This window comes from Talpa europaea (assembly GCF_964194135.1).
Source record: "Talpa europaea genome assembly, chromosome: 6".
Lineage (NCBI taxonomy): Eukaryota > Metazoa > Chordata > Mammalia > Eulipotyphla > Talpidae > Talpa > Talpa europaea.
Window position 1 is genome coordinate 25189143 of NC_140072.1, and position 27410 is coordinate 25216552.

General features: G+C 36.9%; 1 protein-coding gene across 2 annotated transcripts in view; it reads left to right on the forward strand.

The window, feature by feature from the left end:
- MTA3 (metastasis associated 1 family member 3) overlaps positions 1 to 27410 on the forward strand; it is a gene marked incomplete at both ends in the record, with an annotated part of 118080 nt that overhangs the window by 65024 nt on the left and 25646 nt on the right. For both annotated transcript variants that reach the window (XM_084235737.1, XM_084235738.1), the window contains 4 exons: positions 3051 to 3168; positions 11126 to 11228; positions 13964 to 14063; positions 26441 to 26629. In XM_084235737.1, coding sequence (XP_084091863.1) covers positions 3051 to 3168; positions 11126 to 11228; positions 13964 to 14063; positions 26441 to 26629 — 510 coding nt within the window. The remainder of the gene's footprint in view (positions 1 to 3050; positions 3169 to 11125; positions 11229 to 13963; positions 14064 to 26440; positions 26630 to 27410) is intronic.

Genomic DNA, 27410 nt, shown 5'->3' on the forward strand with positions numbered 1-27410 from the left:
TATTGTTTTTATGAAATAAGTGCCTTTATTTGGTCCTCCATGTTTTCTGCTTTTGCTATTTTTTAAATAACTTGCAAACTTTTTCCAAATGAGATTTTATTTTTGGTGATCTGTTTTCTTTCCTGGAAACCTAATAAGCTTTGTTAATAAAAATACTTCTTTCTGAAAATGTCAACAAGAGACATTTCTGATGTGTTTTTCACAAGTTAAATTTAAGCAAGTACTTCATTGAAGGGAAGAAATTCTTGTAAAACAGTATTGCATTTTTGCACTTTTATGTGATTTATCATTTGATTATGGGAAAATATTTTATTTTGGTGATGTTTCAGTATTTAACCTTCATTTTCTCATGCTATTTTTATTTTCCCAAAATATTTATTACATGTGTTGTTTTTTTAAAGAATTAAATAGACATATTTCCTTTAAAAAATTTCATATACTTGGGCCTCCCTGGTGGTGCAAGGGGTTAGGCCTCAGCACTATCAAGCTATTGGCAGCCACTGCTGCACAAGTTCGATCTTCTGCCTGGGAACTAACCCACAGGGCACAGTAGACCTCTCCTGTTTTGCCTGCTGCTCCCCTCAGCAGTGTATTTCAGTGGATTTGCCTTTTATGCTCTCCACTCTCTGGTGAATCCTCTCACCACCCCCCTACGCTCCCGTACCTCTGGCCCATACCCCCGCTCTTGTATGCATAAATAAATAAATAAATAAATCTTTAAAAAAAATTTCATATACTCAACCAGAAAAAAAGATTGTTATAATACTATGCTTTAGAAATATCTATGAAGAAAAAGAAAAGTAAATACTCAGGCAGGAAAAAGATTAATAATTTTTATAACTTAGGCTTTTGACATTTAGAATAAGAAGGAGGATTTATTGTCAGTTCAACAGAATGATGGATAATAATTTGAATATGATGCTGAGAAATTTGGCATTAGTTCATAGAGACAGAAATAAAAGGAAACACTTAGTATGTTGAAGTATATTTTATTTTAGTGCATTTGGCTGCTAAGAGAGATTTTTTTCCTTTTAACTATTCTTTTTTGCCTGCTAATTTGTTGTATAGTCTAAAGATTATAGTATATAAATATTTGCAAAGGTCTGTAGTAGATAAACATTTGCAAAGAAATTTTTTCTTACTTTCTTGATTTTTCTTGATTTTTTTACCCCTAAGTTCTTTCATCAGTCTCTCAGCCTTTGAGTCAAACTGACTTTATAGCAGTATATTTAAGGAAACTTTTTTTTTTAATTTGGTAGGAGGGGCAGTTTAGGGTAACCAAAACTGCTTACATTATGTTAAATTTCAAAAATACTTTTGTGATTTAGACTACTTACTTTATTATTATAATGCTTTCCTTGATAGAAATCTGTCCTGTTTTTCAATCAGATTAAACTCTTGAGATTGTTATGTTTGAAGATGGTAACTCAAAAGGCATTAATAAATAAATTTTTTGATTTTCCAATTTTTGCATAACTAATTTTGGGAGGACAACCTCACCCTCCATATTAATGTACACCTGATTCACTCACCCTCCACCAAAACTCCAGTGAAAGGGCAACTTTCTAACTCTGTATTCTTAAAATACAATATTTTTAAAATTGGCACATTAAGCAAATTTTGGAACTCTTTCCCTTTTTTTACTGAACATTTTGAATATTTTGTTATCAATACATGTAAATCTCCATGTCTAAGCAACTTATGTGGACCTAAATGATAATTGCATTTCAATTTACTATAAATTATACTTTTAAGTTTGATGCAGTTTGAGCCTGTGGCAGTAGCTTTTAGTTACATAGTAACTTTCTGTTACTAGGTCAGAAAACAATGTCAAAAAACAATGATTACATACTGAATTCTCACATTATCCATTTTAGCAGGTTGGTTTATATATCCCCACTGATATTTTTTTGTTTCCCTTAGATGGCATTTCTTTACATGCATAAATTGTCACACTGGTGTGACTTTTAAACATTTTTTGCTATTTAATCTTTCCTCCTGACACAGTGATCCATGAGTGAAACACAGCGCTAGAGTTCTTCAAGAGATGATACTGCCATCTCTAGTTTTCTCCCTCCCATTTTTCAGTCTGCAAGACCTAGAGAGGAGAGAGATTTACCATCTGACAGATTATTTCTTATTTGCGCCGTGCTCAGCTGGGTCTTAGTAAGGTGCTGATGGTAGGGATAGCCCCTTACAAGAGTCATGCAGTAGATGACCTTTAGAATTACAGTGGGAAGCAGAGACAGGACTTTGCTGGTTTAAATGACCTCCACTGTTTGTGCAGAATTCAGCAAAGGACTAGTGGCCAGGGCATTTTATTCATGAGGCTTAGCTACTAGAGCATTCTTGTTTTTTAAGGAACTGTGGGAAAGTTAGCTGGATGTATTGATCTTAGTGGCATGTAAAGTTAAATTTATATGCCTATCTGTATATAAATATGATTGCTACAGAATTTAAAGAATTACAGACTTATTATTAGTGTTTAATTAAATTATGCAATATGGCATTTTAATTAGTAAACCACATGTAAGCTTAACTGTAATATCATTTATTTAAAGTGAGATATGTGTGCATTTTAATTTTTTTTGATAAAATATGGGATGCACACTCCAAAAATCAGAGCTCCTGGTATCTATAAAGCTACCTTTACTGTTTGTTTTGGGCTTAGAAGTTTAAATGATTATGTGATTAGAAGTTTAAATGATTATGTGATTCCAGGTGTCCTGCCTTTGATTTATAGCTTAACTTTACTGGCTTTTCAAAATCCTGTTTTAGAGTAGTTAAATGGTTGTCTTTTAAACTAATAAAAATAATGAAACTTTGTAATATGCATTTATGGTCAGCTATTTGTTTTGGCTTGATTTAATTTTAAACTGTTTTACATGATGGCAATAACATCATGCTCTCCTTAGGGATTTAGGAATTATTCTCCAATACGACAATTTGTACATGCTCTGAAGTAAATAGTTTCATTGTGACAATTTATTTCTTTATAAAAAGTATAAGGAATTAAGTTTACCTAGATATTTTCTGTCATTATTTTTCAGGATTCCTTTTTCTATTCATTGGTCTATGACCCCTCAGTGAAAACACTATTAGCTGACAAAGGTGAAATCAGAGTGGGACCTAGATATCAAGCAGACATTCCAGAAATGCTCTTAGAAGGTATGTTTTTCTTCAGGTTTCAACACCTGTGAAAACAAATATATCTTAAAACTTGAATGTTGTTTTCTTTATATGGGAGCGAAACAACTTTTAGGCAAAAGTTAAAGAATTAGTAGTTCTTCCAATATTAGAAAAGTAACAGTTAACAACAGAAAATATTTTATTTCATCATTTATTCATGTTTATGATTTTCCTGGCTGTGTTTTTCTTTTAGGTATAACTTTAAGAATGTTAGCGTTGTTGAACTTGAGTTTTTATGGGACACACTTGTGCCTTTACAGCTACCTGAAGTGGCCATGTAATCTGGTGAACAGTTACATGTGATCACACATGTCACTCATGTTATCTTATATGCCATTTTATTTTTTGACTCAAAATCTCATATTTTCTGAGCTAGTGTGGTTCTCTCTTTTTTTTTTTTTTTTTTTTTTTTTTAATAGAGGCATGCTTTATTTATTTGTTTGCTGGTTTGTTTGTTTGTTTTGTTTATACATGCACTGGGTACAGTCAGAAGCACGGGAGGGTGAGAGAATTCACCAGAGCCAGAGCGGGGAGCAGAGCAGGCAGAAGGACCGAGGTACACTGCTGAGGGGAGCAGCGGGCGGCAGGAGAGGTCTGCGCGCCATGTGGGACCCTCCTCTGGTGGCCGGGGAGCAGCCGGGGATCGAACCGGCGCCGCAGAGGCCGCGCGCAGTTTCGCAACCCAGCGCTCAACCGCTGCGCCACCGGGGAGGCCCTAGTGTGGTTCTCTCTTGAGCAGTGAATGTAAGTCAGCAAATTTGTGGAAAGCCCCCAAATTTTTGTGTACAGCTAAGGTAATGACAAATTAAGCAATGAAGTTGGGATGTTTCAAGTAACAGTGGGCAGAAATGTCAGTTCCACAAGTTCCCATTTTTCTGAAAAACTAGATAATGATATTTGCCCTGAAAAATGTAAAGGAAGGCCAGTTAGAGTGACATAATTTGGAAAGCTTATCTGTCTCACTTAGAAATTAAAAAAACATTATTTTAGTAATCAAAACAAAGCATGAAAGACAGTAAGTTATTCTATAGTTTTCTAGGACTTGAGGGTTTCAAGCGTAAGAACCTTGCAGGTAAAATGGAGTTAATAAAATATTTTTTTATTAAAAGACAAAACTAGTAGGCAAACTATGAATCAGGAGACATTCAGCAGGGGAGGGAGAGGGAAAAGCATCAAAACGGGAGGCAAAAGAGCACCAGAGTCCATGGTGACTGCTCAAGGGGGCCTTGGTGGTGGTAATTATATGGGAAAAACTCCTGAGAGGAGAAATCAAACATTGTACAAAAGTGAAGGACAATGTAAAAATACATAAATAAAAATGAAAAAAAAAGTTAAACATAAAATTTATTTTTATTGAAGTAACATTGGCTTATAAGGTTATATATGTTTTAGACATACAGTGTTACAAATTAATATCTGTTCATGCTACATTATGTTCACTGAAAGTCTAATCCCTGGTGGCGCAAGGGGTTAATTCTCCACACTATGAAGCTATTTGCAGCCACTGTGGCATGAGTTCAGTCCCCCCGCCAAGGAGCTGACCCACGTGGCACAGCAGACCTCTCCTGTCTCTCCCACTGCTCCCCTCAGAAGTGTATTTTAGTAGATCCACTTGTTCTGCTCCCCACTCTGTCTCTGGTGAATCCTCTCACCCCCACACACCTCTGGCCTATACCCCAGCTCTTGTATGTATAAATAAAAAAATAAATCTTAAAAAAAAAAAAGAATTTCCATTACAAAAGGAATGTTGCATAACAGCTTGCAGCATGTAGAGAATTATGCCAGTTATCTGACAAGGGCATTCTTTGTATTTATAAAATGTGACTAAATAAATATTCATTAATGTAATAGATCTTATATTCATTAGCAACTATTAGTTGCTTTTAACATAACGTTTCTCCTGGTAGTCTGCTGAGTGAGTGGCTTACAAACTTTGAGCAAAAGAAACCTTTCTTTCAATGAAATATTGTACATAACCCTAAATAAAATGAGAAAAATAAGACCTTTGCAGGGAGGAGGCCTCACTAAGTGTCCCAAGGTACTCCAGTGCAGTTTAGTACTCAGAGAATTAGTTTGAAGGCTGCTGTTAGAATCCCATCTTGTCATTACAGTCAAAGTCCCCAAATAAATTTTGCACAATTTTAAGTACTTATGGTGAAGTCCTTTTGTAACATAGCTTAGCAGAGGGAGCTTTCCCCCAGTTTTTAAGTCTTTGAATTTATTTTATTGCAAACTTTATGAATTGTACAAAATGCAGTTATATTCAGGTCATTCCTTCTAACCCAAACTTAGCCTCTGTTATTAATTCAGCATGTTCTCCCAGACTGTTCATTACATAAATACAGAGAATTCCATAGTATTGTCTGTACAGTATTCCATTGTTTGATAGAGCCAAATTTATGTTATCTATCATATATTTTATGGTAAGTTTTCCCCTCATTCTTCTTTAAAATTGCTTGGTGTTGGGGAGCCTCATCTTAGTAGCTTTTAAAAAAAACTGTCAGTCATTTTCTTTACTGCCAGATTTCATTAGGATTCTGATTGCAAATGTATTAATATCATTTATTGTTTTGGGACATGATTGATCCTTTTATACTATTAGCAGTATGTGGGTCTATTTCTGAGGTTTTCATTCTGTTCCACTGGTCTGTTTGTTTATGCTTTAGTAACTGACTTGTAATTATGGAGCTTTGGATTGTATATGTTAGCATCTGGTAAAGCTAGTTCCCCTCTTATTTTTCCAAACGAATTTGTTAATCAGTTTGACTAACTCCAGAAGAAAAAAACTTCCCTTCCTATTTTTATTGGAGTTGCCATTAATTTTTAAGTTAATTTAGGGGAGAATAGATATTTTGATGCTTTTTACATTTTCTAACCTTACCCTTTGTTCGAGGCTCTCGGATTTTGCGAATGTTTTTGTTTTTTATATAGATTTTATATATTTTTTTATAAAGTGTGTTTTTAAGTTTATAACTTGTTGCTTTATAAGTATTCATCTTTAACAAAGAAAAGCATCATATATTTTAGTATAAATGAATAAGTCAGTTTGAACTGTTATTTCAACTTCAAGCATTTAGCTTTTAGCATATTCAAAATGTTTGAAGTTTTAAAGATCCCCTCCGTCCCTTTTCCCTAAAGTTTGTATTTCCAGAGGAGAATGGTGTAGGGTGACAATATAGTCAAACTAACTGTTAAACCACATTTGAAAAACATGGCCATTACCAGTAGACAACATCTTATTCATGAACAGATACTGAGGATTTGCTGCAGTCTGTGGCTGTTAACTTATTTGATGCTCTTGAGGGACTACATTTCATTTGGTGACCCGTTTTCCAATCTCATGCACTGACTTGAGATGTAAAACCTGAATTAGTATTTTGAGTAGCCAGCAGCATCACACTGGGCCAGGATGCGTTACAGACTCGCTTTCTTGTTGAGTGTGTCTTGATGGATTGTGGCAGTTAGTGAATAAACCTTTTGTCACTTCAGAATATTTAAATTTGTTATGTTCGCTAATCTTCTAACTCTTGAGATTTAGAAAGATCAATATGTCATTTGCAAAGGCAGGTAAAAGTTTGAGATTTTAAATCTTTGAATAAACCACCTAGGAAATTTTTCATAGAGAAGATGTCATCCGTGGGACGTTTTCAATTATTCTTTAACTGTATTGTAACACTGGAATTTTAAGAATGAAATTATGTGCATATTAAATTAAAATTTGTAACTGTTTAAAAGCATTATTATCATCGTAAGTTATTAAATTAATGACTCTGGATTCACAGGTTTGGGTGAAACCTGGCTATGCTATGTTCTGAATAACCTTGGAAAAGTGATTTAACCCCTCCACTTTCCCATTTCTTCCTCTTTAAAAAGGGAATAATTATGTACATCATAATATTGTGATGATTAAGTGAAGTGATTCTTGTAGCACAGTCCACAGTCCCCAGCGCTCAATGTTAGCTGTCACAGTTTCTTCTCACCTGGTCACCATTGTCTGTTGCTACTGAATAAGTAACTTCTTTGTGTTTGGGAATTTTAGGAGGTCTCTCTTTGAGAGTTAAAAAAATGATAATTTCTTCAGCTACAGTAATGCTTTTTAAAAATGAATTAGCTCATACACAGTCAGTAAAGAGTAAAATGTCAGTGTAGTTCAGTGATTGTGTTAGTTCATCTCAGGCTTTTCCAAGCAAGTAGTCTCACCAATGAGCAGTTTAAGAACAAAAAGAAGGAAATTCTACAGAAGTACCTTCCCCTACTGCAAGTAGAGTGATTTAGTAGCCTCAGAATCTGTGGCACTCTCCACTCTGCTAGGTGGGGCAGCTTGCAGTTGTGTATGAAGGGGCTATGAAGAGGTTTCTCCCAGTGTTCTAAAAACCTACACCCATCCTGGATTCTATTTTTAATTTTATTGACACCGTACATAATGACCTACATATCTGTGGGAGAAGCATGAGTCTAGGGCTTAAGGAGATAAAGGATGGAAGACCTTTGTGCTTGTTGCAAATGTCAGCAGAGATGTAACTGTACTGGTATTTTTATGATAATTGTTGCTTTTTTTTTTTTTTTTTTTTTTTAGTTCTTTGGTTACCAAGTTTAATAGATTTTCAAAGCTTTATCCTATTTTTCCATAAGCCCAATAACTTTTGTTTGTAAATTTGCTGAATATACTTTCTACATGTGGTCAATGTTAACCAACTTACAGAATACCAGCCCATACCATAAAGGTGTAAGCAGGAGTTGATTGCAACTATGTAGATCAGTAATTCTCAACTTGGGGCAGTTTTGTCTTGTTGTACCAATTGGGGAAGGGTAAGATACAACTGGTGTCTAGTGAGTAGAGACCGGGATGCTGCTGAACATCTTATAATGCCCAGTGTAGCCTCTAGATCAGAGTATTTAGCCCAACGTGTCAGTGGTGCAGAGAGTGAGAAATACCGCTCTAAAAGGTTCTTAACACACAGTAAGCACTGAGTAAATGTTAGTATCTACATAATTATAATAATGTTTAAACACTTAAATATAAATTATATGAACTAGTCTACATCTCTGCTTTTGATCCTTTTTTATTTTATATTGAAGTACATGTGTAAAAGTGTGATATCCTTAAAATTTTAAATCTTCCTTATTATCTACTCAAGTTATCTTAAAGAGTTCATAGCATAGTTATTAAGACCATGCCAACGATTACTGCTAGCTTAATTTAGGATTTTTGTTGCACATATTCTAAATAACTTAATTCAAGTTCTTCTTAAAGGTTTTTTCTGTGAAGTAATCAAACTGTGATATATAGTTACATGATGAATCCAAAATGAGGAAATATCATTTAGTCTAGATTGACTAGAAGAGTATATGTATATATATTTGTTTTTATTACTTTTGTTCTCACTCCATGGGATTATATTTTAGGTGGTAGTAGAAATGCACCTGGGAGTATTTCACTGATTGCTTATAGTGAATTAAATTCTTCTACTGAATTCTCTTTCTACTGTGAGCTCCAGAAAGTATGGATAGGATTGAAATTTATCAATTTAAATACCTTGTATTTGAAACATAAATATCAGTTTTACCCTTGCTTATATTACCCTTCGTTACCCTTCCTTACATTCTGGTACATATTACAAAAGGGGCTTAATACCAAACAGCTTCATCATTTTATCTTGTATTATTTCAAAAAACAGATTTCAAATGTAGACTTATTTTTTTTTTCTACTACTGTCTTTTTAACCATTATTTAAAATCTTAAGTTAAAATGTGTTATTTGGGCCTCCCTGGTGGCGCAGGCGGTTGAGTGATACACTGTGAAGGTGTCCGCAGCCTTTGCAGCGCGGGTTTGATTTTGGCCGGCTGGCGAAAATCCTACATGGTGAAGCAGACCTCTCCTGCTCCCCTCAGCAGTGTATTTCAGTCAGTCTGCCTGTTCTGTTCCCCACTCTGTCTCTGGTGAATCCTCTCACCCTCCCACGCATCTGGCCTGTACCCCGGTTCTTATACAAAAATAAATAAATCTTTAAAAATAAAATAAAATAAAATGTGTTATTTGAAGATAGAGGCAAGTATATTGATAATGTTATCCTTTCTCAAGCAAATTTGAATGATTTGTAAACTTTTGGTTTATAACTGTGTTTTAAAGGTGAACCAAATGTTAAATGTCTTGGCTCCACATGCTAATAAATGTAAATAAAAACAGTGTAGACTGAAATCCTTGTAAAACACTTGATCTCTTTAATCTTAATACTTGCTCTGCTTCTCTATGTTGGGAGTTGCAATTGGCCTTCTATGACCTGCCTTTAAACAGGGGGCAGAATGGACAAGCCTCCTACCAGACAGCTGTGACTGACTTAGGAGACTGCATGTGAAAGATCTGATTGTCCCTTTGCTATTCTCTGTTTCAGCCTTGGATGCCTGCATGCTCCTGCACTAAGACTAGAACCATAGCCTAGGTTTGTCAGTCACCCAGGAGATGTTTACCTTCACACTCTGTCAGCCAGTGCAAGGCCCTCTTCCTGATGTTATAGATGCAGTGGTCAAAAATGAAACACAGATAAAACCAGCCCTTAGCCTCAATAAGAGATCCTTAGCTGTAAATCAGAATTTCAGTTGACGCCCAAGTCTACTTACCACTATTGTATTTCGTCCGGACAGTGAGTCCTGCCTGATGGTTACATCTCTCTACGAGAGATTCCTGAAACAAAGCATCCTGCTTTATCAGTAGTCAACCCTCACTCTGTTGTTTCCTTTTTTCTATTATTGCCAACTCTGTGCATACAATTTCAAGATTTCAAATTTGCCAGTTACCTCCAGCTCATCACGGATGTTCCTAAATCTTCTCTTTGCTCCATGCTATCACTTTTAAAACCATATCTATCGTCATCAGTGTCCCTGTAGAGGAAATACGTACCATTGCTAAGTGTATGATGTGAAGCTTGGTTTTGGACTGGTTACATTCCTACTAAAATCAAGGGCTTCCCTTTACCTCCACATGAAATCTATTCAGCCGGTCTATGTAACATCTTGAGTAGTATATTTATAACTCATTTCTCCTAGCTCCCTCGTCTCATTCCCCTCAATGTACTCTTTTTTTTTTCTAATTTTTTTTTAAAAGATTTATTTATTTAGACAAGCACTGGGTACAGTCAGAGGTGCGGGAGGGTGAGAGAATTCACCAGAGCCAGAGCGGGGAGCAGAGCAGGCAGAAGGACCGAAGTACACTGCTGAGGGGAGCAGCGGGCGGCAGGAGAGGTCTGTGCGCCATGTGGGACCCTCCTCCGGTGGCTGGGGAGCAGCCGGGGATCGAACTGGCGCTGCAGAAGCTGCTGGCAGCTTCGCAACCCAGCACTCAACCGCTGCGCCACCGGGGAGGCACACTCTCAATGTACTCTTGACAAAATGAGCTACTTTTCTCTCCTGCATTTTAAAGCCCTGTAACATTGTTCATGTTCTCATTTCTTTAAGTCCTCTTTCTCTGCCAGTACATTCACACCCTTCAGTTCCTAGTAGAAATGCCACCTCCTTCACAAGGCAATGGCATCGTGAAACAATTCCTCTAATCTTTGGAATCTTAGAGCTAGATCTGTATGTCTCTGGTGACATTTTTTTTTCCTCTTTGAATCATAGTTTTTGTTTTTTATATGTGTAAGTTTTAGCATAGTGTCTTTGTGGCAGGCACACTCTCTTGTCTTTATGACAAAAGGCTTAGTGCCTCATGTAGTAGAGCTTCTTGGGAAATATTAATGATGAAAAGACGGTATCTTGTAGTTGGTTGGTTTGTATTATTGTCAGTGTTTACAGAGTGCTGTACCTCTGCTATCTGAGAGAAGATACTCAGATCATCGCCACTTACTTTATATTTTGAATGCTGTGGTGACTGCAGTCACCAACCATATGTGACAGTGTGCTTTGTGAGTGACGAGACTTTATTTCCTTTGTTTTCTGACAGGAGAATCTGATGAGAGAGAACAGTCGAAGTTGGAAGTTAAAGTTTGGGATCCCAATAGCCCACTGACTGATCGTCAGATCGACCAGTTTTTAGTTGTAGCACGGTGAGTATGGTGCTACTGAGTTAAGAAATAACTTTCTTTTTATAAAAGAATGTATAGGTATATGTCTTTTTCATCGGTTGTATGCTTTTTCTGTTCGTATAAGAAGGCCTGCTGTCTATCACACTGTTTCCTGAATAATAACATTTATTATCATTAGTTTGTATTTGAAAAATAAAAATAGATTTTTACTAAGATGACACTAAATACATCTTGTAGAATTTAATTACTACAGAGAAGAAATTCAATACAAAGAGGAAATTCAACACATGAAATCTAATATTTTCAAGTGAGGTAGCGATCTCCGTTAGTCTGGACAGAGATTATTCATTTGTCAGTATTGCACACCTCAGATTCCTGTGATTACACCTGTGTGTGAGGAAGGCCTGTTGCTAAGCACAGGCTCCCCTCTGAGAACTCTCAGTCTGGCTGACTTGCTTCCTTCCTCTTATCTTTTCTTGAGAAAATGAATGGGTTAGAAACCTTTTTTTTTTTCCCAGTTGTAAAAATAAGCAATGCTCATGGGGGAGTTGCTGCAAAGTTGAAAGTAAAATGAGATTAGCATAGCATTGTGATCGTGGGAAAATTAGAAAAAAGTTAAAAGTACACCAGCAAGCAAATGATGAACGGAGGTATACTCAGTGATCCATTAATACTTACTTCAATTAAAATGAATAAATTAGAGCTTTATGTAGCAATGAGATAAATCTTGCAAGTAATGTTGAGAGACGATACATCCGGTAGAATCCCCTATGAAAATTTTCATAATGGGTAAATAATGTCATTTCATTACTGGGCACAGGTTGTGTGTGTATGTGTGTGAATGAATGAGTTCTGGGAATAAATACAGAGGAATCTAACAAAATTTGTAATATTGCTTTAAATAAATGAACCAAACATGGCAAAATATTAAAATCAGGTAGATCTGGACATGAATACAAGGGTCTTCATTTTATTCTCTAGTTGTGTGTGTGTGTGTGTGTGTGTGTATCTATATGTTATATATATAGATAAATATATATAAATAAAGGTTTTGTTGCCTTTAGTCCACATTTGGAATTTCACATTATCTCATGACATGGTTAAGGGCTGGGCCCCCGGAGGGCCTTCAGGTGGGGGTGCCTGTGCAGTCGTTGAAAGGGGAATGGAAACAAGTTGGGGTTTAGGAGAGAGGGGACTTGGCCTTGCCTCAACTACTCAGAACAACTACTCATTATTCTGTCTGGGCCTCACTGTTCCTACTGGGTCCCTCGGAAGGGCCAGGGTTAATGGTCTAGAGGTGTTGGGGAAATTTATTCTTAGGATTTGTAAGAGATTTCAGGTGTGTGACCTGGACCTGTGTGCCTGTCCTCAGGGAAGTTAAATAGGCAGGTAGGTGTTTAGACTCCAGAGTTCCCTCGCCTAGACACGAAGTGATTAGGTGAAGAGCCTTGATGTACTTTGTTGGGAAGGAGCCTGTCAGTAGAATAAAGACTGAAGATTCAGGAGTAGAAAAGAGCCAAAGGTAGAACCACTTGTCTAAAGAGTCCAAACAGGTTGCCCGGATTTGGATTGTTTAGTGGACATTGCAGTTTCAGAGTTGTCTTCATTCTATTTCCTTCTCCTGATTGCCAGGGGGCATATGTTTCCTTTATCCCTGAAGCTATCATGAGAAGCACCAAGGTGATACATCCAATGTCTTTTTCAATTTTTGTTTAAAAAAATCTTAATAGAGATTAAGACACTGCAATGAAAGACCCATGCACACCCGACCACGATGGTAAAATTGACCAGCAGTGCAGCGCCTCAGTGGAGTAGCCAGTGCTCTCACATCCTGCTGGGGCAGACAGTGTCATTTGGTGTGTAGCTGCTTTGGAAAACTATTTGCTGTCGCGTAGCATACACAGCCCTTAAATTTCACTACTAAATATGTGCTCAGCAGAAATGCATCCTTATACCCTTGCACCAGCAGATACCTACACAGATGGTGTTGGTGGCACTATCCATTGTTGCTACCCACAGATAGGAAACAATTGTCCATCCAGAGAGTGGAGGTGGAGGAGAGAGAGGCATCATCCTCTGTGGTCGGGACCTCGGGAGGGATGAACATGCTACGTCCAGCATTATGAATGAAACAACAATCATAATTTTGGACAAAAGAAGCTAGACTGGAAAACAGTAAATCACATGTGATTCTTCTGTTTAAGTTCCCATGAACACAACAAACCTGTGTGGTTAGAATCCAGGTGGTGCTGCCCTTTGGCAAAGGGGGTGTAGTGAGTGCAAGTGCTGAGATAATGGTTTTGCTTTTTTAATGGAAATCTGTTATATATTGACTCCTTGTAGGAAGAGGTTGCTTCAAATTGATATTTCAAGAAAAAAAAGTTACTTGGATTACCCGATTTTGGGCTAAGAACGTGGTCAGAACTTGCTTTGCTGTAATAGTGAAACTGCTGCTTATTCGCTCCTCGATTTTTGAGCACAATTTGAACAACAAATTGTTTACTCCTTGGCATTTCATAATAATCTTTACCTCCTATATGCCACACAGGCTACTTTTTAATTATAATGGCCAATATGTGGCAAATTGACTTGTCAGTTCTTAAATCTTCTAGAAAATACTTTGTCTGATACACACCCAAGAATTTGTTTTTTCTCCTGTTTTTCATTCACTACCCAAATGTGTGTGTGTGTGTGTGTGTGTGTGAAAATATAAAAAATAAAAAAGCATCAACCTTAATTCTCTCTCTTCTCCCCAGGGCTGTCGGGACATTTGCCCGTGCCCTTGATTGCAGCAGCTCTGTGAGGCAGCCTAGTTTGCATATGAGCGCAGCTGCAGCTTCTCGAGACATCACTCTGGTAAGATGCTTTTTAAAAGTTTGGGCATATTATTTCTTTTGCTCTTTTTAGTTTTGAAGCCAGTATAGCAACACTGTAGATGTGAGAGCATTTTGGCACATAGCCCTGCTGTGTACTGCGGTGATTTGGCTTGGCAGGTTGGCTAACCGGGATGTCTCATTCCTAATGCACCACTTATGTTTGTGAGCTGAGACAAGTAAGAACAACAGTTATCACAAAATGGTAAAAAATATTTTGGGGAACACCATTCAGCATTCAGACCCATCTGTTTTCACTTTTGTTCTTTTTTTTTTTTCCTTAAACTGTATTCCATCTATGTATTACATAATGCTTTACAATTTTTTTAATTGAAAGGATTGCCTCTTGAAACCATTGCTGTAGAAGTTATTCTGTTGTCATGTTATTCAATTTCCATATTTAAAAGTTTTTTGTCTATACATTGGGAGGAGGTTGTTTTCTTACATTATTTCATTATGATTATGCTCCCTTTTTTCTGTGGGTGATCAAAGGAAGTTCTCCTTGTTCAGTTTAATTATACCACTAGGGCTTGCTGTGCCTGGACATTGACTTGGCACTAGCTGCTTTCTCCGCACCTGCCAAGTAGATCTACAGGTTTTTGCCAATCAAAGTTACTATATTAGATTACCATAACCCTTTGAGATAGGCATGGTAGGATGCTTATTTTAAAGATGAAAAAACAGATTCAGTGAAGTTATTTGACCAATATTCATTATATGTAATGACAGTTTCAACTTCGTTTTCTGATGGAATGGAGTACAATGAGAGATTTTATTGCTTTCTCATTATATTTCAATTTGACATATTTTCCACAAGCTGCCACAATAATGTAAAAGTTCATTCTGGAATGCACACCAAATTTGTTTCTCATTATAGCATTTTCTTGTAATTTTGCATACTATAGATAAATGGACACTATAGCCAATAAAGCGTTATAAAACATTGATAGTCTATAGGTATTGTGGAACCCTTTATCTCTTTTCAAGGACTAAAATGTTGTTTATAGAAGCAGGTTTTCTTCTCAGTGCTTTAACATTTTATATAAATATTTAGGGGTTTCAAAATAGTTTTGTGTTTTGGTAGTGTAAGAACCCATAGGGGGGCCTCCCCTGGTGGCGCAGCGGTTGAGCGCTGGGCTGCCAAGCTGCCCACAGCCTCTGCAGCGCCAGTTCGATCCCTGGCCTCCAGCGAGGGTCCCACATGGCGCGCAGACCTCTCCTGCCGCCCGCTGCTCCCCTTAGCAGTGTATTTCGTCACTCTGCCTGTTCTGTTTCTGGCTCTGGTGAATTCTCTCACCCTCCCTGCTTCTGACTATAACCTAGTGCTTGTATAAATAAATAAATAAATCTTTTTAAAAAAGAATAAATTTCAGAGGTATCATGCCTCTGAATAATTTAAAAAAAAAAAAAAAGAACCCATAGGGTACTTTACTGGAGAACAGTGTACAAGTCACATTTATAAAAACCTTCAAAATCCTGTTAGTATATGTATATGTGAGCCAAAACTACATGGAATCTAATCACTGCCTATATGTGTGTGCACACACAAGATTGGGAAAAAAGGATTTTTTCCAATTCTAAAATGGACCTATACTTACAAACTACAGTATAGCAACTGCCACTCACCCCCCAAAAGTTTTGTTCTCATTGCCCAGAATAGACGGTTCTTAGAATTCCTTTCAGGGACTTTTTGTGCATTAGAAACAACAATAACAGAAAATTACAGAATTGAAACAGGGGACAATGTAATTAAACTTTACACGATGTCACCTAAGCAAAGGTTATTAATATTTTAGTTTGTTGGACTAAAAAATATTCAGCCATTTTAGTTAATGTTGAGTTCTCAAATTGTAATATTCTCCCCTAGTCTTATTGCCTGGCCTCTATCTGTACCTCTGACCCCCAATACCCTGCCTCTAGTCAAGAGAGAGCCTTTCTAATAAATCTGCTGTATGTCTCGTTTATGTCTTTGTATTTTACTATGTATTTATGTATCCAAAAACAACTGATTGTTTAGCATAAACCTACTCTGCAATGTTTGCTATTTGCCTACTACTGAGATTAATAAATGCATACCTAGTTCATCCATTTTAAGTACTTTATAGTATCTAGTATTTTATGAATATCCTGCACCACATTATTTGTGTATTTTCTTTTTTTTTTAAGGTTTATTTATTTATGCATATAAGAACTGGGGTACAGGCCAGAGGTATGGGGGAGTGAGAGGATTCACCAGAGACAGAGTGGGGAACAGAACAGGCAGATCTACTGAAATACACTTCTGAGGGGAGCAGCGGGCAAGTCAGGAGAGGTCTGTGGCGCCATGTGGGAATCGAACTGGCTGGCTGGGAATTGAACTCAGGCTGCAGATAGCTTCATAGGTTGTGTCCTAAACTTTGCGACACCAGGGAGGCCCTATTTGTGTATTTTCTTACCAGTGAACTCTAGACTGCTTTAGAAACATTTTTCCTTACCCATAATGCCACGTTGAAAATTCCAACACATGTCCCTTTCCTGAGCCCGTGCATGAGCTTTCTAGGCTATTACTAGATTTGAAATAGTTCCAGAGAGCGGTGACTAACAGAGCAGTGCTCATTTTGAATTTGACCACATGCAACAAAATTACTCTGCACATTATGGTAAAAATATATATCCCCACACGCAGTTAATGAGAGTTTTTCTTTCTTCATCCAGTTCAACACTTGATATATTCAGACTTAAAAATTTTTACTAGCCTGATGCTACTCATTTAAATTTGTATCTTCCTAGGATTAAGTGTATTTACTAGCTCTCCAGGTTTTTTTTCTTGTATTTTAGATTTTTTTTTGGTAGATTTATATTTTTTATTTTGTAGATTTTTTGTAGGTACATATTTTTTTATTTTGTAGATTTATATTTATATTTTATTTAGATTTTTTTTTGTCCATTCCTCATTTGCATTCTAGTTCTTTCCTAATAGTTTTAAATTTTTATTCATATTTAAAACCATAACTGGGGCCTCCCGGGTGGCGCAGCGGTTGAGCGCTGGGTTGTGAAGCTGCCCACAGCCTCTGCAGCGCTGGTTCGTTCCCCGTCAGTCGAGGATCCCACATGGTGCGCAGACCTTTCCTGCCGCCTGCTGCTCCCCTCAGCAGTTTGTTTCGTCAGCCTCCCTGTTCTGTTCCCTGCTCTGGCTCTGGTGAATTTTCTCACACTCCAGTGCTTCTGACTGTACCCAGTGCTTGTATAAATAAATAAATAAATCTTTAAACAAACAAAAAAAACCATAACTGTATGTGGAATATATTTTTAAGAACTCAGTAAGATATAGGGTGTTCTAATTCTGTTTTTCTCCAATTAATCATCACAAAGTTTTCTCATACTTTTGTAATGCTCCCTCTATATCTAATGTCAAGGTCTCAACTACACTTAGGTCTACTCTGGACTCTTAATATCTTCTCGTTTGTTGATTTATTTATCTGTTTTTGTGTAAGCATACATTGTAATAAATTTGGATAACTAAGACAAGCCCCATGTGACTGTCTTTTTAATGCATAGTTGTGGTCATTTACAACAGTTTTGTTCTTTGTCTTTTCTTCCCAGTGTTTTCATAACAATAGAAATACTTTTTCATGTCATTATAAGGACCTGGAAAGCCTTTTCTTTTTCTTTTTAATTTTCCATACTAGGAAAGCTTTTTTCTAATGTTGCATGATCTTACCTTCTAGATACAGTTGACCCTTGAACAACATGGGTTTGAACAGGGCTGGTCCACTGAGTGCAGGTTTTTTTCTCCCTGCAGGTGGCTGCACTCTTGAATTCAGCCAACTGTGCATTTCACTTGGTTGAATCCAAAGATGCTGAACCCACGGATGAGGAGTTCCAACGATGAGTTATGGGCAGAGTTTTTACTACACACTAGTTGGCTCCCCCATCCCCTTTTACCCCAGTGCTGTTCATGAGTCAGCTGTGCTGTTATTTCTTTTTTTTTTTTTTTTTAAGATTTATTTATTTATACAAGCACTGGGTACAGTCAGAAGCGTGGGAGGGTGAGAGAATTCACCAGAGCCAGAGCAGGGAGCAGAGCAGGCAGAAGGACTGAAGTACACTGCTGAGGGGAACAGCGGGTAGCAGGAGAGGTCTGCGCACCATGTGGGACCCTCCTCTGGTGGCTGGGGAGCAGCCGGGGATTGAACTGGCGCTGCAGAGACTGCGGGCAGCTTCACAACCCAACGCTCAACCGCTGTGCCACTGGGGAGGCCCATGTGCTGTTATTTCTATAAGCAGTCTCTGTGGTCTTAACACTGTTCTTATGACAGAATGCTTCTATATTAACTGGGGATGCTGTCCTTGTTATAGACCAGTAAATTCCCTCTGCTCTGCCTGAAGAGCGAGAGTGGAAAGCCGGTTTCTGAAATTACAGAGCTCTTGTGACTATTGGAGCTCATTTGCCTGAAAAGATGGGGGTGACAGGTGACCAGGTGTATGAATTCTTGATTCATAGCTGTGGCAGCTCTCTGCTTCCCACTACTGGTGACTGATGAGACGGCAGAAGCATACTAAGAGGCTCAGGACTTTGTGTTTTGTTAGGTTTGTACAGTTGGTTTCTGAGATGCGATGTGAATCTGTTCTTAATTGCCACTGAGGAGTTCTCTCTACTCCAGCAGAAAATGTCTTATCCCTGCCTTCTAATTCATTTTCATTAAAATGCCTTGGGTTGAAAGATCAGTAGTGTTGTCTTGGATTTGGTAATACTTAGGATGATCTGTTCTTTTATCTGCAACATCTAAATGCCTTGGTTTCTTGTTCTGACTACTCAAAATCTAACTTTATTTGGATTCTTTATGTTGTTCTTAGGTTGAGATTATATCATTTTTTGGTGCCATAAAATTATGACTTGAAGTCATCGAAGCAGAGAGAAATAGATAATATCTTCGTTATTTCGGATGCTATGACCTACACCTTTAATCTTGCTTGCCCAGGTGTATTTTCTCTTTATTTTGATGTTAAAATATGAGCTCCTGAGGCAGTTCAATAAAAATAAGGAGTGGTTAAAAATTAATATGTCTGATAACATATTTTGCAAATTGTCTTAAGCACCCTTTCACTTTATGTCCCTGTGAATCTGACTACTCTGGGTGTGTCATGTAAATGGAGCCATGACATTTGCCTTTTTGTGACTTGCTTATTTCACTTAATGTAAAGTCTTCAAAAATCATCTTTGTTGTGGCTTGCTAGCGCTTCCTTTTTAAGACTGAGTAATATTCCACTTTATGTGTGTAGTACATTTTATCTGTTCATCTATTAATAGATACTTGGTTTCTTCTACCTGTGTGAAAAATACTGCCATGAGCTTGGGTATACAAATCTATGTACTTTTCTTGTTCTATGGGTTCCCACCCTGGATTTATAGGCTTTGAGCCATGTAGCATTAGCAGGTTAGTTAACTTCCCTGTGTCTTAGTTTCCTCATCTCCAGTGGGAATAATAGAATTTATCTGTCCCGTTTCAGAGAGTTTATTGATTGACAGGAAAATGGAATGCAGACATTTCTCTGTAAGTTGCTGATATATGTGCCCAAGGTTGTAGAACTTGATCTAACTATACTAGTACCCTAGATCTTGTCTCAGGGCTATTTTTCTTAGGTTTGTGGCTTCTCAGAGGAGTATCCAACTCTGTGAAATCAACTGTCTGGCTTGGGGGGATGAGAACTGATTTATTGCTTTGTCACAAATCTTTACTTTGAACTTTCATCCACATTCCATTCCAACATTAAATTGCATTCAGCAGTTTACGTACATCCATTTAAGGTAATGGTCATAAACACTGGGCTGTTTTGATTCTCGAACAGTGTGCCCTGTCCTCCACTGGGAGAGAAAGCAGGTGCTGCCTGAGTGTCCTCAACCAGTTCTCCGACACCCTTTCTCCAGCCTCCAGAAAAGCCTGTCTCTGTGAGCTGCCATGTGGCATTAACTTGAGGATTAAATGAGATAACTTATAAATCATTTAGAACAGTGACTAGCACACTGTAAAAACTCAATAAACACTAGTAATTGTTGAGATGATAACATTTGATTCCCCACCTCTTTAATCTTTGTTGAGTATCATTTTTCTTCTGATTTTATATCATTATTGATTGTCTGAAGGGAGTTTTATCATGCTATATTTACTGTCATTGTAGTAGATTATACAATTTGAATATGACTATTAAGCTAGGATGGCTTTAAATATAATTGTTGAAAGGAAATCATCATAAAATTTAAAGATCTTAAAATGAGCTGTATTTTTACAATAAAAATTTTCCTATTAGGAAAATCCTAGGAAAATAATTAGCTTATTTCCTTGATAAAAGAAACTTGATATAATGAAACATAATTTTATTTTTTCAAATATTAGCTCTTTGTAAAAATGCTAGCCATCAATCATGTACTTCATTTTCTGTGAGACCTGTTCAACTCATACATACATTTATTTCATTTAGGGCCTTGAGGGTACTGGAAATTTGAGGATAGTTTTTAAATCACTGTCATTACATCATTTAAAGAAAATGTACTCAATAGAACATATACATCTTTTGATTAAAATTTTAGCTATCAACTTACACCAAAAGTCTAGTCTTCAAAATGAATATAAATTGGTAAAATGAGAATTCCTATAATTTTTTAAAATTCAATTTGCTTGTAAGTGCTGTCCATGTTTCCAAGACTGTAAAATTAGAATTAGAACTAATAGACTACCACTGCAGTAAAAATATGAAACATGAAGTTTTCCTGTCTTCTCAGTACATCATTAAGGCAATAACCTACATTTGGCATAGTTTGTCTGATGATTTGTTGCAGATAAGACTTTTAGAATACAGTTAAATGAGTTTAGAGGCACTGCAAATTCTCATAGGAGAACTGTGTGAGCTAGGTCTATTTATCCATCTCTCGTTTAAATTTAAGCCTAAATTAGGTTTTTTGGTTATATATTGCTTCTCACTTTTTTCTACCCTATGAATTTGACACTTAGCATCAGAAAATGATTGTATATCTGAACTATAGGAAATACCGTAAAATCGTTTTAACTTGCCTAGGGTTATTGTGAAGAGATTTGAATTTACAGGTGTAAGTTAATGAATGCTATGAGTTATAATGTCTTAACTCATAATCTTTATAGTTTGAGGCAATACAAAAACAGTAGGAAGACTTCTGTATTTCTTTCACCCACATTCCCCATTTTACCACATTTCCTTATCATTCTCTATATAGTCTTATTTCTGAAAAGTTTTAGACTGAGTTACAGAATGGATGTCCCTTTATTGCTAAATATTTGAGACGGTATTTCCTATGAGCAAGAATATTCTCTTATATACCCACAGTACAATTCTCAGATGCAGCAAATGAACATTACTGTAGTACTATTATCTAATCTAGAGACTTCAGTCAGACTTGCTAGATGTCTCAGTGTCCTTTATGACAAAAGAAAAAAACACTTTTCTATTCCAGGGTTTGCTTGAGAGTCACTCACTGTGTTCAGTTGTCAGCTCTCTTTAATAATTTCCTTCAATCCTGAAAAGTTCCTCATTCTTTGTCTTTCATGACAATGGCATTTTGAGAGTAAAAACTACTTATTTTTATAGACTGTGCCTCATTTTGGGTTGTGGCTATAAGTTGATTTATGGCTGGAATAGGCTTTTATTCTATGTCTATTGTGGTCACTTAAGTTGGTCTGGGAGATTGCCCGTAAGTTTTCAAACTTGTAAACATTATTTTTTAATTAGAAACATTTGCTATTATCTGTAGTAAATAGCTTTTCATATCTGGGGTGACTTAGGTGCCAAACTACAGGTTAAGTTCAGATCGGCTATACTTACTTCTCATCCTCTGTTGACAAAAGTCAGTAACACAAGAGGGCAAGTCCAGATGCACAGGCACGTGTCAAGGTTCTGCTAAGTCACGTGTTTTAACATCCTGTTGGCCATATAAGCTGCGTGGCCAGGGCCAACCTCAGTGATGTGGAAGAATACCCTGCTATCAAGGTCCGGGGGAGGGGGGAATATTTGCTGAACAGTAATCAAGTCTACCACAGTATGATTCTACTTAATGAACAAAAGATGATATTTCTACTGCCAGGATTTCATTGTCAGTCTTTCTCCTAAAATACTTCTGTTTGTCATCTCCATCTGCTATGAATGAGATGAAATGTGACAACACCTTCACTGCTGTTTGGCAGAGGGAACAGCTTGTGCTGAGTTCTTATGTTTTTTAAAATTTAGATTTGAATGGGTCTTGTGTGTATCTGTATCTCTATTGAAAGGATGGTATCTTTGCAAAGTATTTATCTTGGAGATTTTGTTTAGTTTTATTTTTATATTTAATTTCTAAATTCTTTATTTTAATTTGGGGTATGCACATGGTGAAGTATATTAAATACACTTAGGTGTACCACTTAAAAAATTTTACATATGTATACATCCATGTAACTACCACCCAGATCTGGGAGAAAAAAGAGCATTCCCAGTATCCCAAAAGGCTCCCTCATTAATCTCGTAGTCAGTAATCCTCCCTTCTCTTACCACTGACTGTTTTTCTCAAAGTTCACATATATGGAGTCGGCCATTATGTTCTCTTAATGTGTCTGCTTCTTCAGGTTTTTATTATCTTACTGATAAACCATAACGCATTCATATGTTAAACTTCTTTGTCTTTTGTTAACTTATTTCTTTGAATCTTAAAAATTGGATGTTATATTTTCTGTTGTAAAAAGTACATTCTGTGTTTTATCAAATGTTCTTTAGGGTATGATTAAACTATATCAAAGGTGATTCTGAAGAAACTTGTGTGTGTGTGTCAAAAAAGATGGAGTTCAAGTTCATTTGGACTCCTGGCAAATACTGTGACTCAGCCCTTGGTTTCCTTTGTGAATTTGGTCATTCATTTTTCCAACATATTTGTTCCCTAGAAATCCTATAGAGCATATGCCTGATGGGGTGTTTATTTTTTACACATACTGATTGTTACTGCACTTTCCTCTGGGCTATGAGATACATGTGGGCTTGGGAGGTTTCTGAGCTAAAAGCCTGACCGTTTTTTTCATTTGATTTGTGATACAGCAGGAATTAGTCTTCTAATGATTTGGTCATAATCACTTATAAAAGCTAAGATATTGCTTTGGTTTTTTGAAACCTAATTAGGTAACAGCCCATTATCATTTTTAAAAGTGCCTATAAAAAAGGCATTTTCATCCATCTAACATGAACAAAAGACTGAAAATCCATTCATGCTTTGAGTGGCTGGTATAATATTAGCTGAGAAAAACTCACTTAATCCATGACTTTTGAGTTCAGAGAACCTGTTAATCATAAAAATTACTTCTACCTTCTGAGGGATCTCAGCATCCTAGTTAACTTTATATTTACTGATTTTGAATACCATTTAATCTTTTTCAGTTTTGTTATCCATTGTAAATTTAGGTGTTTTCAAAAATAACCATTTATAGAGATGTATTATTGATTAAAAGGACCCAAGTACTATTGAACTTTCTTTTCATGGATAAGTTATCCAGAAACAGCAGTTATTTAGTTTCAGAGATGATGTTAAACATGAACGCTCCAACTAAACTGCCAAGTCTGTGAGAAGAATAGCTAGGGAAGTAGAGTTCAGTTGATGTTGAAGTTTGCAGAACATGAGCAAAGAACAAAGATCACTTCTATCATTTTGTAACCCCTGTTGTGGGAGGGTAAGAAGAAATTCTCTTGAACGTTGAAGTTATGACTACACATGGTCAGTGGTCTAGGAAATTGATAGTGAAATCCCCTCTTGCTTTTATTTTGTGGAATTCAATTATTTATGTGAGATGTCAGCCCTTGTTAAAACAGTTACTGTACCTAAACATCTCTATGTATCCTGCCTTTAGCTCTGTCAGCAAATCCATACTCTGCCCCTTATTCAGTGTCTTAATGTATACTAGTATACATTTTTAGGCACTGGACATATTTTTTAAGATTTATTTTTATTTATTTATGCGCATAAGAACTGGGATGTAGAACAGAGGTGTGGGGGGTAAGAGGATTCACCAGACACAGAGTGGGGAGCAGAACAGGCAGATCTACTGAAATACACTGCTTTAAAATATAGTTTATTAAATGATCACTAAATATCTGGTAGCAGATAGTGGACAGCTCCATATAGTTACAAGGGCATAAACTGAGCTGAAGTATCAACTTATATCTATTGTTCAACTTACATCTACTGAAGAGAAAAAAATATTAGCAAAAAAATATGTCCAAGGAGGGCCTCTCCAGTGGCCTAAGGGTTAAGTCTCAAGGGAGCAAGGGCGAGACAGGAGAGGTCTGCTGTGCCATGTGGATTAACTCCCTGGCCGGTGATCCAACTCATGCTGCAGTGGCTGGTGATAGCTTGATAGCCCTGAGACTTTAATGCTTTGCCACTAGGGAGGCCCAAGAAGTGGATTTACTGAAATACACTGGTAAGGGGCGCAGTGGGTGAGACAGGAGAGGTCTATTGCGCCATGTGTGGGTTAGCTCCCTGGCCAGGGATTGAACTCAACCTGTTGTGGCCAAGGATTGAACTCAGGCTGTTGTGGTGATAACACTGAGACTTAACCCTTAGGCCACTGGGGAGGCCCCCCATGGACATATTTTTTTGCTAATAATTTTTTCTCTTCCATAGATGTAAGTTGAACAATAGATGTAAGATGATACTTGAGCTCACTTTATGCCCTTGTAACAGTATCGAGCTGTCCACTATTCTCTACCAGATATTTAGTGACCACTTAATAAGCTATATTTTAAAGAGATGTGTTATCTCCCATAATTGTAATATTATCCCCATTTGGGACTTTATTTGTGACATTTTTAATATTAGGGGGTAATGTAAAAGATATAATGCTTGGCTTTCATATGTTAGCAGTTTTGAACAATCTAGTTCTCCCTTGGCAAGGATTTGATTATCTTGCCGACCAAATTTTTTCCATACCTAAGTGCTGATTTGGGCACAGACAGAACTGATTGTCCTGTGTAGCAATTTTTCCTGTTACATATATAGGTGTGCACACGTTATGAATGAATCTCTTCCTCTCCAGTAGAAAAACCATCTAAAGTTTTTCAGAACCTAAAACTTTTAAAACTTTGGGACCTACTTTATTCACTGCTTCTGGTGGTTGGAAAATGCTTTCTACGTAACCTATGTCCAAGGTATTTATTTGCAGAAAGCCAATTATACTATCCTAATATATCTTTACTCCATTAAAATTACTCTTTAAATCTTTCTCCCTTGAAATATATGGGAAACCTCCAGCAGCCTAACTGTTTCAAGCAAACCAGTTCATCTATTCTTGGTCTTCAAAAACCTCAACCAGGGCCGCTCTGGTGGCGCAGGGGTTAAAGTCTCAGCGGTATTAAGCTATCACCAGCTACAGCCCTGGCCAAGGAGCTATCCCACATGGTGCAGCAGACCTCTTCTGTCTTACCTACTGCTCCCTTCAGCAATGTATTTCAGTAGATCTACCTGTTCTACCATCCATTCTGTCTCTGCTGAATCCTTTCACCTCCCATACCTCTGGCTTACACCCCAGATCTTGCATGCACAAACAAGTAAAAAAATAATCTGTAGGGGCCTCCCTGGTGGTGCAAGGGGTTAAGACGCAACCTATGAAGCAATCCGCAGCCACTACAGCACAAGTTCAATCCCCAGCCAGGGAGGTGACCCACGTGGCGCAGCGGACCTCTCCTGGCTCGCCCACTGCTCCCCTCGGCAGTGTATTTCAGTAGGTCTTCCTGTTCTGTTTCCCACTCTGTCTCTGGTGAATCCTCCCCACATCTCTGGCCTGTACCCCGGCTCTTGTATGAATAGATAAATCTTTACCCAAAAAAAATCTATAAAAAATTTTTAACCAAATTATGATTTTAACATGGATATATAATTTTGTCTGTTTAACATAGAGGTATAGTTATTTTCTTACCATCACTCTCAGATTCTTTTTCTTTCCATATCTTAATCTTAGTGTATAATTTTCTTATTCCAACCTGAGAAAAATTTTCTTCACTCTCTGATAATTATCTCATTCCCCGTGGTCAAAGAAGGTTGTGCCAACCTTGGGGAATAGCTAAAGTGACTTTGGTATTTTTAACCAAAAGCATGGTGAAGTATGCTGGGTTTACAATTTAATATTTCGAGGTCCTTGATCTTCACAGTTAGGCTGCTATAACAAATGCATGTATTTTTATAAGTACACACCTTTAAAGGTGTATCAGCATTTTCTAAAGCAATAAGTGATATTCATATTTTTAAAATGTCATTAAAGATATAATTGTCAATTAAGTGCATCATGCATTTTAGTCTTTCTGGCTGATCATTTCTCTCTATTTTGTTTTCTTTAGTTTCATGCTATGGATACCTTGTACAGACACAGTTATGATTTGAGCAGTGCTATTAGTGTCTTAGTACCCCTTGGAGGACCTGTTTTATGCAGAGATGAAATGGAAGAATGGTCGGCCTCTGAAGCTAGTTTATTTGAAGAGGCACTGGAAAAGTATGGCAAAGACTTCAACGATATACGTCAAGACTTTGTAAGTAGAAGATTATGAATAAAATAAAATGTTGGGTTGGGAATATTTATCAGTTTTAGTAATCTGGCAAACCTTAACGTGTTCATTTAGCAAGCCTGTGACTTTCAGTAATTTCATCTGCTCAGCATAGAATGAAGGCAGTCTAGTAGAAGGAGAATTTGATATTTGTTTGGAAAGTAATTGTGAATAAGGCTCAAGGTCAGGAGACCTAAGTTCATACTCTGAACCTGGACATCCTCTTTACCTCTTTCTGAGTTCCAGGTCTAAATTAGGTTCAGCTTTTCTAACCATTTGCACTAAATATTTCTGAATTCTGCTGTTTACTCTTGTTTCTCTGCTTTAGACCTCTGATATTTTTCTAGGTGCCTTTTTTACCATTGATCCCGAATTTGATGTGGACCTTTATCATTGTAAGATAAAAAGCAGAGTGAAAATTGGCTTCATGAGTTTTTGATCTTTGGCTCTTCTTAATGATATGCAGTATCTTACTTGCATTTTAAATACTAGATTTTTAGGTACTTCCTTTTGTCTTTGTCTCTATTATATATGTCTGTGTTATATATATTTATATATATATATAGTCTTTCTACATTGTATGTTAATATTTGATATTTATGTAGTTTTTTTCACATTTTTTTAAATGGAAAAGTATCTATTTGATAATTTCATAAATATATTTTGGTAGAGGTCATTCATTTTTAGTTAAGAAAATAAAATTTTTATAGACTGAAATATTTGGCGTAAACTAATATATCCTACCTCTTATGTTGTGGCATTTTAA